Source organism: Papio anubis, chromosome 17 (assembly GCF_008728515.1).
Source record: "Papio anubis isolate 15944 chromosome 17, Panubis1.0, whole genome shotgun sequence".
Taxonomy (NCBI): domain Eukaryota; kingdom Metazoa; phylum Chordata; class Mammalia; order Primates; family Cercopithecidae; genus Papio; species Papio anubis.
The window spans coordinates 23,113,187-23,127,001 of record NC_044992.1 but is presented as its reverse complement, the minus strand read 5'-3'; the positions used below and the strand labels follow the sequence as shown (position 1 = coordinate 23,127,001).

At 42.5% G+C, this 13,815-nt stretch overlaps 1 protein-coding gene and 1 long non-coding RNA gene across 7 annotated transcripts in view; one reads left to right on the top strand and one right to left on the bottom strand.

Annotated features, from left to right (window-relative positions):
* The window catches only part of LOC116270980, a 27,945-nt gene extending 14,233 nt beyond the window's left edge, over nucleotides 1-13,712 (top strand). Inside the window, exons 2-3 of the long non-coding RNA XR_004179274.1 lie at nucleotides 13,397-13,448; nucleotides 13,592-13,712. This is a non-coding gene — a long non-coding RNA (uncharacterized LOC116270980). The remainder of the gene's footprint in view (nucleotides 1-13,396; nucleotides 13,449-13,591) is intronic.
* Nucleotides 1-13,815, bottom strand: part of EFCAB5 (EF-hand calcium binding domain 5) — a 187,299-nt gene that overhangs the window by 5,326 nt on the left and 168,158 nt on the right. For 4 of the 6 annotated variants that reach the window (XM_031657008.1, XM_031657005.1, XM_031657006.1 and 1 more), the window contains 3 exons: nucleotides 13,562-13,815; nucleotides 12,080-12,366; nucleotides 11,295-11,391 (listed from right to left, as the gene is read on the bottom strand). In XM_031657008.1, the coding sequence (XP_031512868.1) occupies nucleotides 11,295-11,391; nucleotides 12,080-12,366; nucleotides 13,562-13,815 (638 nt within the window). Of the gene's footprint in view, nucleotides 1-11,294; nucleotides 11,392-12,079; nucleotides 12,367-13,561 lie in introns of those variants that run through there. The other 2 variants (XM_031657007.1, XR_004179271.1) reach the window with 2 other exon arrangements.

Genomic DNA, 13,815 nt, shown 5'->3' with positions numbered 1-13,815 from the left:
CACTTGGGAGGCCAAGGCAGGTGGATTGCTTGAGTCCTGGAGTTCAAGACCAGCCTGGGCAACATGGTCTGTCTCTACAAAAAATACAAAAATTAGCCAGGCAAGGTGGTGTGGGCCTCTAGTGTCAGCTACTAGGGAGGCTCAGGTGGGAGGAGGGAGGATTACCTGAGCCTGAGAGGGAGAGGTTGCAGTAAGGCAAGATCGTGCCACTGCACTTCAGCCTGGGTGACAGAGTGAGACCCTGTCTCCAAAAAAAGAAAGAAAGAAAAAAAGAAAAGTCCTTAGTCCTTTGGTATTTTTCTTTCTGTCTGTCTGTCAGTGTCTCAACAGAATCATCTTTGATATTTTTCTTGCACCCCAGAGATAGTTTTTAAAAAAATCTTCTGGGGTGCTTGCACTTAACTTTGGAGACCACCAAGTTAAAATATGAAAGAAATTGAATGAATAATGCTTTTCTAGATGATTAACATGCATTCAATTTTGCTACATCTGAAATTCCTACTAAGACTAATGTAAAGGAAAAGAAAGAAGAAAAGAAAAAGAAAAAGAAGACATAGGAACTGGGCATGGTGACTCATGCCTGTAATCCCAGCTACTCAGGAGGCTGAGGCAGGAGAATCACCTAAGCCCAGGAGTTCAAGGTTACAGTGAGCCATGATCACACCACTGCACTCCAGCCTGGGTGACAGAGACAGACCCAGCCTCTATAATTAATTAATTAATTAAAGAAGACATAAAACACAGTGATAGAAAGATCAGGAAAAAAGAAGCACCAATGTTTAATTCCTATTCCTGTCCTCTCAAAGTCCCAACAACTTCCTCTCCCATCCTCACTCTGGCTGATGACTCTGCTTTGAGCTTCACTGTAAGATTGACACAAGCAGAAGGCAACTTCCATAGACTCCCACCAACACACCTACCCCCTCACTCTCATCTGCACCTATGTTCTCTATCCTCTTGCTGTCTTACGCCAATTCCTCCCTTGGTGCGGTAGATCCAGGGTAGTCAAGTAATTCATTGTCCAAATTGGTACACTTGAGAAAGAAAGAGGATGCTAACTGGAGAAGTCACCAGAACAACAAGCAAAAACTTGGGCTGTTCCAAGGTAAATATAGAATGTATGGTTACTCCAACAACAGCCCATCCTCTCTCATGTGCTTGAGGACATTGCTACAGGAATTCTCTATCTTCAACATTGTTAACTTCTTGCTCTCTACAGGATTTCCCATCAGAATCAAACCTACTGTTATCTTTCCCATGTGAGAAACAAAACAAAACCTTGACCCCATTGTCTTCTCCAGTTACCACACCATTTCTTTGCTCCCCTTCGTGGCAAAACATTCAGAATTGTCTCTACTCAGTGTTCCCACCGAGACTTTCCTCCTTTTGCCAATCATCTATTCACCAACCAGTCTCGATTTTGTATCTCCAGCTTAGACCTTTCTCCAAAACTCCAGATTTATTTAACCATCTACATATTCACATCTCTACTTCCATATCTAATAGATATCTCAAACTCAGCATGTCAAAATCTGAACACTTCATCTCCCCCGACCAAAGTCTGCTCCACCTACATGTTCTCCATCTCAGCTAATGGTAACTCCATCCTTCCAAACCATGAAGTCAGTCTTGGCTCCTCTGTTTCTTTCTCATTTCACACTCAAACTGTCAAGATATATTTTGACTCTGCCTCTCAAATATATACAATATGACAACTTTTCACCATTTCCACTGGTACACTCCTCATCTCTCATCCGGATTCCTGCAACAGCTCCTCTAGTTGGTCTCTCTGCGTCTCTTCTTGACCTCCAAAGTGTCTTCTAATTATAGAAGCAGGGCGATCCTTTTAAAACACAGGTCATATCATTCCTCTGCTGAAAACCTTGCAATGGCTCTACTTCACTGGGTGTTGTGGCTCATGCCTGTAATCCCACACTTTGGAGGATAAGGCAGGAGAATGACCATAAGCCATAAAATCAAGACATTATGATAGTCTTCAAGACCTTAATTGATTCAGTCCTCCATTACCTTCTGAACTCATCTCCTTACTTACCTCCCATTCTCTGACCCTGCTGCTGACACAGTGGCCTTCTTGTTGCTATTTGAACACACTGGTTGTTCCTGCCTTAGGGCCTTTGCTTTGGCTGTTTTCTCTGCCTGGAATACTCTTTTTCTTTTCTTAGGATACAATATCATCAAGCAACACCTGGAATATTCCTTCTACATTCATATGGATGATTCCCTCGCTTCCTTCACATCTTTGCTTAAATCCTACTTTTTTTTTTTTTTTTTTTTTTTTTTTTTGAGACGGAGTCTCACTTTGTCACCCAGGTTGGAGCGCAGTGGCGTGATCTTGGTTCACTGCAACCTCCGCCTCCTGGGTTGGAACAGTTCTCCTGCCTCAGTCTCCTGAGTAGCTGGGATGACAGGTGCCTGCCACCATGCCCAGCTAATTTTTGTATTTTTAGTAGAGATGGGGTTTTGCATGTTGGCCAGGCTGGTCTTGAACTCCCGACCTCAGGTGAGCCATCCACTTCAGCCTCTCAAGAGTGCTAGAATTACAGGCATGAGCCACCGTGCCCAGCCTAAATCTCACCTTCTTGATAAGGCCTACCTGACTTCTCTATTTAAATTTTCAGCCCGTGCCTCTTCCCTGCCTCCCACCTTTGCATCCACCGCCTTACTCTACTTTGCTTTTCTCCCCCATAGCACTTATTTTCTACCATAGTATATAATTTATTACGTTTATTGCTTATCCTCTGCTCTCCCCTTTAGCATGTAAGCTTCTTGAGGGCAGGAATCTTGGTCTATGTCATTCACTACTGTACCCTAGGAACCTAGAACAGGGCCTGTCACATGGATAGCACTGAGATAATTTTAGTTGAGTGAAAGACAGAACAACAAAATTTGAGAAATATAAAGCAGGTGAAGAAGTGGTAGCAGACAGGAGAAAAGTGGAATCCTAAATCAGCAATGGAGAAAACCTAGAACCAACCTTCTAGATATCCCAGAATCCTCAAAGGGTTCAGAAGGGTTTGTTGAAGTTGTTTAGGAAAAAGGAGAGAAAATATAGGGATTTTTAAGACTAAATCTGGGAGATCCAATGTCTGAATAATAGGAATCCCAAAGAGTGAATACAGAAAAAAGAGGGCAGGGCCACCACCAGCGTTATAGGTCACCTTGGTGTAAAGGTGAGGAAAACACACCTACTGTGAGGGAATGCATCCTGTGGGCACAGAGCTTGGTGAATGAAAAAGATGCTCCTCCTCCAAGCAGATATAGCTTCAGGTTAAGGCACACAGTCTAGTGAATGGAATCCGGGATACATTTTAGCCCCCACCCACCTCCTCAGCAGAGCACCTTTGTGCAGTGTACAAATTGCACGGCTGTAAGTAGCAGTCTTCATGCCACGGAGGAAATCATCCAGCACTTAACAACCTAGATTTCACAATTGAAAAAAGCCCAGCCAGTACACTGATCAATTGATGAAAACAGACCCATAAAAAGGCATATCATTATGAAATTTTTGCAACTTTGGGGATGAAGGGATGATTCTACAGCTTCTGGAGAGAGATAAAACAAAGAAAGGTCACACCGATTTAGAAAGGCTTCAGACTTCTTAACAGCAACCTTTGCCTTTTTTTTTTTAAGAGATTAAGTCTCACTTTGTTGCCCAGACTGGAGTGCAGTGGCATGATCATGGCCCACTGCAGCCTTAACTGGGTTCAGCTTCTTGAGTAGCTGGAACTACAGGCATGTGCCACCACACTTGGCAAAGTTTTTCATTTTTTTGTGGGGACAGGGTCTCACTATGTTGCCCAGGCTGTCAACAGCAATCTTTAAAGTTGAATGACAATGGAGTCTTTTCCACAAAAAGTTAAACATAGAGTTACCATATGTTTGCACTCCAAAGGTATATACACAAGAGAGCTGAAAATACATGTTTACACAAAAACTTACAAACAAATGTTAATGGAGGCATAATTTCAGTAGCCAAAAAGTGGAAACAACCTACAGGTGCATCAACTGATGGGTGAATAAACAGAATGTGTTCTATCATAGAATATTATTCAGCCACACACACAAAAATGAAGTACTGATACAAGCTAGAACATAGATGGACCTTGAAAACATTATGCTGGGTGAAAGAAGCCAGATACAAAAGGTTACGTATTGTGTGATTCCATTTATATGAAATGTCCAGAATAGGCAAATCCGTAGAGACAGAAAGCAGATGAGTGGCTCCCAGGAGCTAGAGGGAGAGGAAAGAAGGAGTGACTGCTAATGGGTACAGCGTTTCTATTGGGGTGATGAAAATGTTTTAAAATTAGATAGTGGTGATAATTGCACAATCTGGGATATATATTCAAAACCACTAAATTCTACACTTTAAAATGTACAAAGAGTGAAATTTATGGCATGTGAATTATGTCTCAGTTTTTTAAAAAGACAGTGGAAAGCCAGGTGCGGTGGCAGCACTCCTGTAGTACTGTAGTAGCTACTTGGGAGGCTGAGGTGGAAGGGTAGCTTAAGCCCAGGAGTATTTTTTTTATTTTTCTGTAGACAGGGTCTCGTTCTGTGGCCAGGCTGGAGTGCAGTGGTGCAAACATGGCTCACTGCAGCCTCAACCTCCTGGGTTCAAGCAATCCTCCCATCTCAGCTCTCCTGAGTAGCTGGAACTACAGGCACATGCCACTACTCCCAGCTTTTTTTTTTTTTTCAAGTTTTTTGTAGAGACAGGGTCTCACTATGTTGCCCAAGCTGGTCTTGAACTCCTGGGCTCAAGCAATCGGCCCACCTCAGCCTCCCAAAGTGCTGGGATTACAGGCATGAGCCACTGTGCCTGGCAAACCCTGGAGTTTTGAGTCCAGCCTGGGCAATACAGCAAGACCCCGTCTGTTAAAAATATATAAAACCTGGCCAGACACGGAGGCTCACGCCTGTAATCCCAGCACTTTGGGAGGCTGAGATGGGTGGATCACCTGAGGTCAAGAGTTCGAAACCAGCCTGGCCAACACGGCAAAACCCCATCTGTACTACAAATCCAAAAAAAATAGCAAGGCGTGGTGGCAGGCGCCTGTAATCCCAGCTACTCAGGAGGCTGAGGTAGGAGAATTGCTAGAACCCTGGGGGTGGAGGTTGCAGTGAGCCAAGATCACACCACTGCACTCCAGCCTGGGTAACAGAGTGAGACTGTATCTCAAAAAAAAAAAAAAAGTATATAAAAATATGTATATGTATTAAAAATATTATTTTAAATATCTATTTTATTTATATATAATTTATTATATATTATTTATTTATATATTTTATTATTTATTTATAGATTAAACAATATGTATTTTATTTAAAATATATATAAATAAAAATGTAAAAAGGCAATAGAGCAATGTCTTCAAAATTATCTTCCACAGCAAAGTAGAAATCAAGTGTGAGGACTGAATAAAAACATCTTCAAAAACGAAAGGTCTCAAAAAATTTACCACTTACACACTCTTTCTCAGAAAACTACCGGAGACATGTTACCTGAAAACAAGGGACTAGACCAAGAATGACGAAGAGAATGGAAAAATTAAATTCCTACAATAGGGGCGAAGTGAATCTCAGGAAGGCAGCTGAGTAGCAGATCTGGGGGCAGGGGAAAGACTTTAGATAGAGAAAGAATTGAGGCCTGGGTATGGTGGCTCACGTCTGTAATCCCAGCACTTTGGGAGGCCGAGGCGGGAGAATCCCTTGAGGTCAGGAGTTCAAGACTAGCCTGGTAACATAGTGAGACCCCCACCTCTACAAAAATAAACAAAATTAGTTGGGCCTGATGGCACGCGCCTATAGTCCCAGCTACTTGGAAATCTGAGCCAGGAGGATTGCTTGAACCAGGGAGGTTGAGGCTGCAGTGAGCTGTGATTGTGGCAGTGCACTCCAGCCTGGGTGATAGAGTGAGGCCCTGTCTCAAAACACAAAACAAAACAAAACAAAAACAGAGGAATTGAGATCTCTAGAAGAGATGGCTTTGGGAAAAGAAAATAAATTAGACCTAATAAATTACCTGATAGAACTATCTTATGGGAGAGACAAACGGAAGGGGTGGGAATTATCAAGAACTACAAATAAAACTAAGAAAGTTTAAAAATAAAAGACAGGCTGGGCATGGTGGCTCAAGCCTGTAATCCCAGCACTTTGGGAGGCTGAGACGGGCGGATCACGAAGTCAGGAGATCGAGACCATCCTGGCTAACCCAGTGAAACCCCGTCTCTACTAAAAAATACAAAAAAAGCTAGCCGGGCGAGGTGGCGGGCACCTGTAGTCCCAGCTACTTGGGAGGCTGAGGCAGGAGAATGGCATAAACCCAGGAGGCGGAGCTTGCAGTGAGCTGAGATCCGGCCACTGCACTCCAGCCTGGGTGACACAGCGAGACTCCGTCTCAAAAAAATAAAAATAAAAAATAAAATAAAATAAAAGACAATTATTTACTTCAGGAAAAACAAAAAAGATGAGGAATCAAAATATGCTACAATCCTCAGGTGTGTATAATATTTGCATAGGCAAAATCATGTAAACATTGCATCTTTATTTAACCCCAAATTATAAATACAACTATATTGGGAGGATGGGGTAAGAGAATAGTGGCATAACAGAACGAAATCTTCATTTTTAATCAGAGGAAATTGACTGATAAGGTTTAAAATTGATGAATCAAAAGATAGCAATATGTGCATAATAGAAATAGATGTGCAAATGCCAAGAAGAAAGAGTGAAAGGACAAAACACGGTTGCCTCTGGCGAGGGGGACTGAAGAGAAGGAAAGAGAAGATATAGGCTAGTGACTCTTTTTAGGCTTTTAGTTCTATGTGACCTTTTCAAGTACTTTAATAAAAAATTTAAAGCCGGCGCAGTGGCTCATGCCTGTAATCCCAGCACTTTGGGAGGCTGAGGCAGGCGGATCATCTGAGCTCGGGAGTTTGAGATCAGTCCAACCAACATGGAGAAACCCTGTCTCTACTAAAAATACAAAATTAGCTGGGCATGGTGGCACATGCCTGTAATCCCAGCTACTTGGGAGGCTGAGGCAGGAGAATCGCTGGAACTCAGGAGGCGGAGGTTGCGGTGAGCCGAGATCGTGCCACTGCACTCCAGCCTGGGCCACAAGAGCAAAACTCCGTCTGAAAAAAAAAAAAAAAGTGTATATATATATAAAATATATATATACACATAAAATATCTATTTTATATATATATATATGCCTGTAATCCCAGCACTTTGGGAGCCGTGGTGGGTGCATCACCTGAGGTCAGGAGTTCGAGACCAGCCTGGCCAAGTGGTGCAACCCCGCCTCTACTAAAAATACAAAAATTAGCCAAGCGTGGTGGTGCACACCTATAGTCCCAGCTACTCAGGCAGGAGAATCTCTTGAACCTGGGAGGCAGAGATTGCAGTGAGCTGAGGTTGGGCCACTGCGCTCCAGCCTGAGTGACAGAGCAAGACTCCATCTCAAAAAAAAAATATATATATATATATATACACACACACACACACATACACACACACATATATATATAATATTTATATCCTTTCAGGATAAAAGACAGTTTTAACAGCCACAAAAATTTTTTAAAAATGAGTATCAAATTAAATAGAAAACTGTTATTAATTTCTACAGTCGGTGTCCACTATGTCACCCAGGCTGGAGTGCAGTGCTATTCACAGGCACCATCATTGTGCACTACAGCCTTGAACTTCTGGCCCCAAACAATCCTTGTGCCTCAGCTTCCTAAGTAGCTGGGACCACAGGTGCACGCCATCATGCTCTACTTCTCATCAAGTTCATTTTTAAAAGCCTTTAATCAGATATCAAAGTAGCAGTGATGTTATCTACACATGTAGAACTGTGTTTAGTTATTCCTCTTAATAACTACTGCTAGAAAACTTCAAAATTTAAATCACAAGAAGTGATAAGAAACATAAAGAGAGTGGCTGGTTTGATTTTCTTTTTTCCTCTGAATAACTTGGAACTGAAAAGGCAAGGGGTTTGCATGCATGGGAAATCGAAGCATTTCAGGCCTGAGATCTTTACCCAGCACAGAGTGTTATACCCTTCTCCGTGCATGGTGTGAGTACTTGTCTAATATCATAACTCGTAACTAAAAGGGCTTTTTAAGGGGCTCTTGCCAGGACAAAGGAAATCTGTTCTCAAGCTGAACTGATATTTCCTCCTCCATGGCCTAAAATCTCTGAGCAACTTGTAAATAAATGGCGCACTCTTAGCTCTCTATTAAACCCAAGTCTAGCTGTGATGGCAAGTTTTTTCCTATAAGAGGGAGCCAACAGCAATTTCCATTCAAGATGACCAAGTCCAAAAGACAGCAGAGAACTGTAATTGAATCCAAAGCAATGTTAGCATACAGAAGGTTTAAATGAATAGGACAGAACTATGTTCCTGTCATCTGGTTGTCCATTTTGGCTTGACCCATTTAAAAGAAAAAGGCACGTCCTCAGAGTTGCAGATTCAATGCTGTTTCCTACTTGTTATTTCTGGATTGTCGGTAGAATCATTCTACCAAGGTTCCTGTCAGGTCCTTAGCTGTGCAGTGGGGATTAAGGAATGAGTCATGTTCCATTTTTGTAATGGAGTTGCAGGGAGTGTGGCACCTACGAGCGCCACCGCGGTGGCGGCAGTAGCAATTAGGGAAGGATCTTCCAGGGAAGGCGAATCTTGAAGATAAAGTTAATTAGGACTGTGAGTCCAGCAGTCCTCCCCTGCTGATGGGAAGGCACCTTCCTTCATTGTCACTCTTAGAGGATGATGGTGTCATTTTATTGCGGAAGCTAGTGGGTTTCTTTACAAATGGTGACAGCACTGAGCCTCTGGCTGCTTTGGCAGAGTTGGAGCTCTGGGAACCATGTAGGAGAAGTGGAGGGCCTGGGGCACTCCTGCTGAGACCAATGTCTGTGGACTTGTAAACACTTGGATTTAGAGGAGGAGGTACAGTCACTTGGCAGACACCCAGGTTCTAGACAGAAAAGTGATTCTGGTTATACTTGCGATAGGGGACAGCTCTTCTTGCCTCTGGGTCTAAGAACATTTCCAAGCAGGCAACATCTGTCTAAAACTCCTGGGAGGGGGACATGGAGCAGATATGGGGCATCCTGAATGACCAGATGAGACTGGCAGCAGAGGTCCAAAGTGGAGTGGGGAGAATAGGTCCTTGAGAAGGTGGTCAAGTCATGAATCTCCAGGTAGAAGAGACCAACTACTAGGAGTTATCTTAGGCAAAGTGACAGAGAATAGTAGGCTGTTGATGTACTAGTGCATACACAGCTGTCTGGGAGTGCTCACTGGAGTCACAGGGTCCCCCACAGGGAAGTATGTCAGCAGCACTCACCTGCAATGGCACAGTCTTGGGAGGCCAGGCCTGCTCAACAAAGCTACCCAATGTTACTTCACAGATGACTGGCTCAATCTAAAGGCAGGACACAGCTGCCTGGAGTTCCACCAGAAGAAAAAAAACCCTCCTTTTTGTTGTTGTTGTTGTTTTGAGATGGGATCTCATTGTGTTGCCCAGGCTGGAGTGCAGTGGCATGATCACATTTCACAGCAGCCTCAACCTCCCGGGCTCAAGTCATCTCCCACCTCAGCCTCCTGAGTAGCTGGGATTACAGGCGTGCACCACCACACCCAGTTAGTTTTTGTATTTTTTTTTTTGTAGAGACAAGATTTTGCCATGTTGTCCAGGCTAGTCTCCAACTTCTGGGCTCAAGCAATCTGCCCACCTTGGCCTCCCAAAGTGTCGGGATTACAGGTGTGAGTCACTGTGCCCAGCCAAAAATACCCTTTTCTTTCTTTTCTTTTCTTTTTTTAAAAAATTATTATTATACTTTAAATTCTAGGGCACATGTGCACAACATGCAGGTTTGTTACATAGGTATACATGTGCCATGTTGGTTTGCTGCACCCACCAACTCGTCATTTACATTAGGAAATACCCTTTTCTTGAACTAGGATGAAGAGGGGGTAAGAGTTGGCAGCAGAAGCCCTAAGAAAGTATGGGCACATTACGAGCCGTAATTCCACCCTTTTGGTAAAGTAATAGTTTGGAAGGCGTGGTGGGTTAGGAGCTATGCTATATAGTCTAGCAGTCTCTGCCTGTCACAGGCTGAGCCTACAGGTATTATTGGTGACATTTCATTCTGGGTAGATTCGTGGAGTAGGGCCCTTACTTAAAGCTGCTAGGCCAGGTAAACTTCGAGCAGCAGATTGCCCTGCCTGAAGACTCCTCTCCTTCTGGCACAAATAGAAAGGCACCCCGAAGAATTCCTCTCCCTTCCCCTAAGCAAGAAGCTTAGCATTTCCTGATGTAACTGCATCTGAAGGAGAGAGCGTTGGTATCTGGGTGACCTACGAACTTTCTCGGGATTGCTGCGGAGACTGGTATAACCAAAGGCTTGGCGGCAGTGACTGGGGAGCCTATGGGCTATTTTCTGGCTGAGTCGGGCTCCGTTAACTGCAATTAGTATTTCTTCCATCAGAGGGCACTGTTGGAAAGCAGAAGGTGGTGGGAAGCGTTGGTGGTCAAGGCTGCTCAGGAATCAGCTAGGATAGTTCCCTGTGAATCCAGAAACCCTTCTGCGTTGGTCTAGAGCCTCCACAGATAGTAGGAGAGCGGGAAGAGGAGGAAAGGGATAGATTTAGTGAGCAATTTCTACAGAGCCATTTTCCCAACTATGAATTATTTTTCATAAATAACAAAGAAAAAAACAAACTTTAAATGAATTCCTCATCACAGCCTGAGACCTCTGAGAATACGGGTCAGCGGAGGACCTTGGGCCTCTGTTTGTATATTTACTTTCATATGCGGCCTGTTCCCTGTGGTCAAACAGCTAATCGTTTTCTCCAACCCGAGAGCCTCGCTGCTCTCCATTCTTGGTGATTCTCCTCCCTGAAAAAGTCTATTATTTTCTTTGGTTATTTATTGAAGCTAAAGATAGCCTTTTTGCTTAACATTTCTGTTCTCATTGCAGCCCCATTTGCATTTTTAAAAAATAAATAATGCATATGTAGTTAATAAGTGGGAGATAGATGTGCTTTTGAATTCTCATATGTGTGGCATAGACAGTGACTTTGGGGAATGATGCAATAGATTATAGACAGTGTCCCTCCTCTTAGAAGACTTATAACTATTTTCTCCTAAAAACTGAATTTATGACCCACTTGCTTTATCCTAATAAAAATCTCTTAATCACAACTGTGTTTTATTGCTGTTGCTATAGATTTAGGCTGTAATTAAGTGAAAATTTACCTCTGATATATTCATCAATGAGCTGTACATTAACTTCCACATGCTTGGCAGTTGGATCAAAGACACAAATATTGTTGACTAAATATTTGTTAATATACTGTGAACAAACAACAAGAGAAAATTTATGGGATCACCAGCAAGCAGAAATACAGTGCCCAGTTCAACAGCTTACATAATTCCATTTATATAGATTTTAAAATAGGCAAAACCAATCAATGGTGTTAGAAGGGAAGATGATGGTTACCCATGGCCAGGCACGGTGCCTCACGTCTGTAATCACAGCACTTTGGGAGACTGAGGTGGGAGGATAACCTGAGGTCAGGAGTTTGAGACCAGCCTGGCTAACATGGTGAAACCCAGTTTCAACTAAAAATATAGAAAATTAGCTGGGCATGGTGGTGGGCACCTGTAATCCCAGCTACTCGGGAGGCTGAAGCAGGAAAATTGCTTGAACCCAGGAGGCAGAGGTTGCAGTGAGCCAAGATCGTGCCATTGTACTACAGCTTAGACAACAAGGGTGAAACTCCGTTTCAAAAAAAAAAAAAAGGTAATGGTTACCCTTGGGGTGGGTGGGGTGAAGGGATGATGAGGAAGGGTACAAAGGAGAGCTTTTGGGATTCTATAAATGTTCTATTTTTGATCTAGGTCTGGTTACGTGAACATGTTCCACTCAGTAAAAATTCTTGCATTTGTACCCTTACGATTTATGCAATTATGATTTGTACATTTAAATTTGTTTAGGTGATTCTTCAATTTAAAAGGTGCTTTTAAAAAAAAAAACTTACAAATTTACACTTATCCCAACTTCCAAAGTCACTGGAAAATTCCAACTCTGGATGAAAGAACAAGATAACCGCCTTCAGGGTGTCACGCACTAGTTCCATGTTGGCTTTCAGCTCTATGGATTTGCTGTCTTGAGGATAATTTGGCTCTGTTAGAAGAGTATGGTCATAGAGCAACAGTGACACAAATTCCATGGAATTGAGTAGTTGTATGCTTTCCTGTAGCTCGAGCAGCATGATTCGGAAGAAGAGAATTCCTGCCCGCTGGACTTCCCCGACATTTTCAATCTCTGGAATAACAAAATGATAGCTTACCTTGCTGTTCAGTCTAATGTACATTGCTGTATATTACTTTTTCATAGGATTCTGAACATATTATAGTAAATTTTTTGTCAAGAAAAAGCAGACCATGTCCTTCGGTTTTAAACAACCTTAGTTTCTCTAGCCATGAAATCAAAAGAAAGAAAGGAAATTACTCCCGGTGAAGCTCATAGAAGAGGCTTTGAGAAAAGGCAAAAACTTGGGTTTTAGAGTTAGACCCTGGTTGGAACACACGCTGTCCACCTTATTAGTCTATTGTCTCTCTGAATATCCTTTTCCTCTTCTGTGAGAATGGGCTTAATCCCTACTTCCTTGGTTAGCTGTGAGAGTTAGAGAAGATGATATATGTAAAAGTGCTTAGTTACAGGTGTTACACATAGTGAACACTCAGGAGACATGAATTTTCTCCTTTCTTCTTATCCCACTCTATGACATAGTTACAAATCTTTTGGCTTAATCCCACATAGTGTTACTCTTCTAATTCTATTCACTTCATTCTAGGAAGCCAAAGGTTTCCATGCCTTCCTCCTCTCTCCCTCTCTCCAAGCTGGCATTGCACTGAGAGTAGCCTAGTGGATATGGAATTACAAAAACTAAAGTCTTGTCTTGCCTTTCCCACCAGCTTGCTATTGGACCTTAGATAATCCACTTTACTTTTGCAGGCTTTGGCATCTTTATCTGTAAAACGAGATGTTCTGATTACTTAATGCTGTATAATATAGTGGGAAGAGCACCCAAACATAGGTTCAAATCCAGCCCTCACCATTTCTTAACTGTGTGGTTGGGGGCAATTTGCTTACTTTCCTCACCTGTACATGGGGTATCACTATTCACCTCATAGGGTTATGGCAAGGATTAAATGAAATAATACCTGAAACACATAATGGGGGCATTTAATAAATGTTAGTTCTAGCTTGCCTTTATGAGCCCTTCCAGTTCTAAAACTATATGAATCTAACCAAGAGAATGTGATTCCAGGCTGTTTGCTTTAATTTGTAGACATTACTCATCAGCGCAAGACTGCATAAGGGAATTCCTTTTACCTCGAAAGGTCTGTATATTGTAACAATTCATTTTAGAAAGTGCATATTTCATTGCACTGCCTGTGATTTCCCCAAAACCTATTAAACTTGTGAATTTAGGCTGATGCCACACGAACAATACCTAAGACATATTTTTTCTCTATCTCTCCAGATAACTCGCCAAGGATTTCATAGCAGGCCACTTGGACCACTTTCATCATTTTCTGTAGATCTTTATATTCTTGATACAACAACATCCTATTTCGGCCGATGTTAAAATCGAGGACCCCCAGAGCCTCTCCTGTTCTCTCACGAAGTGGAACTACTATGTGGGTTTCTCCACAGGCAGACGCCAGAACGACTTCTGAACTGTCAGTACATTTAAAGAGGAAATCT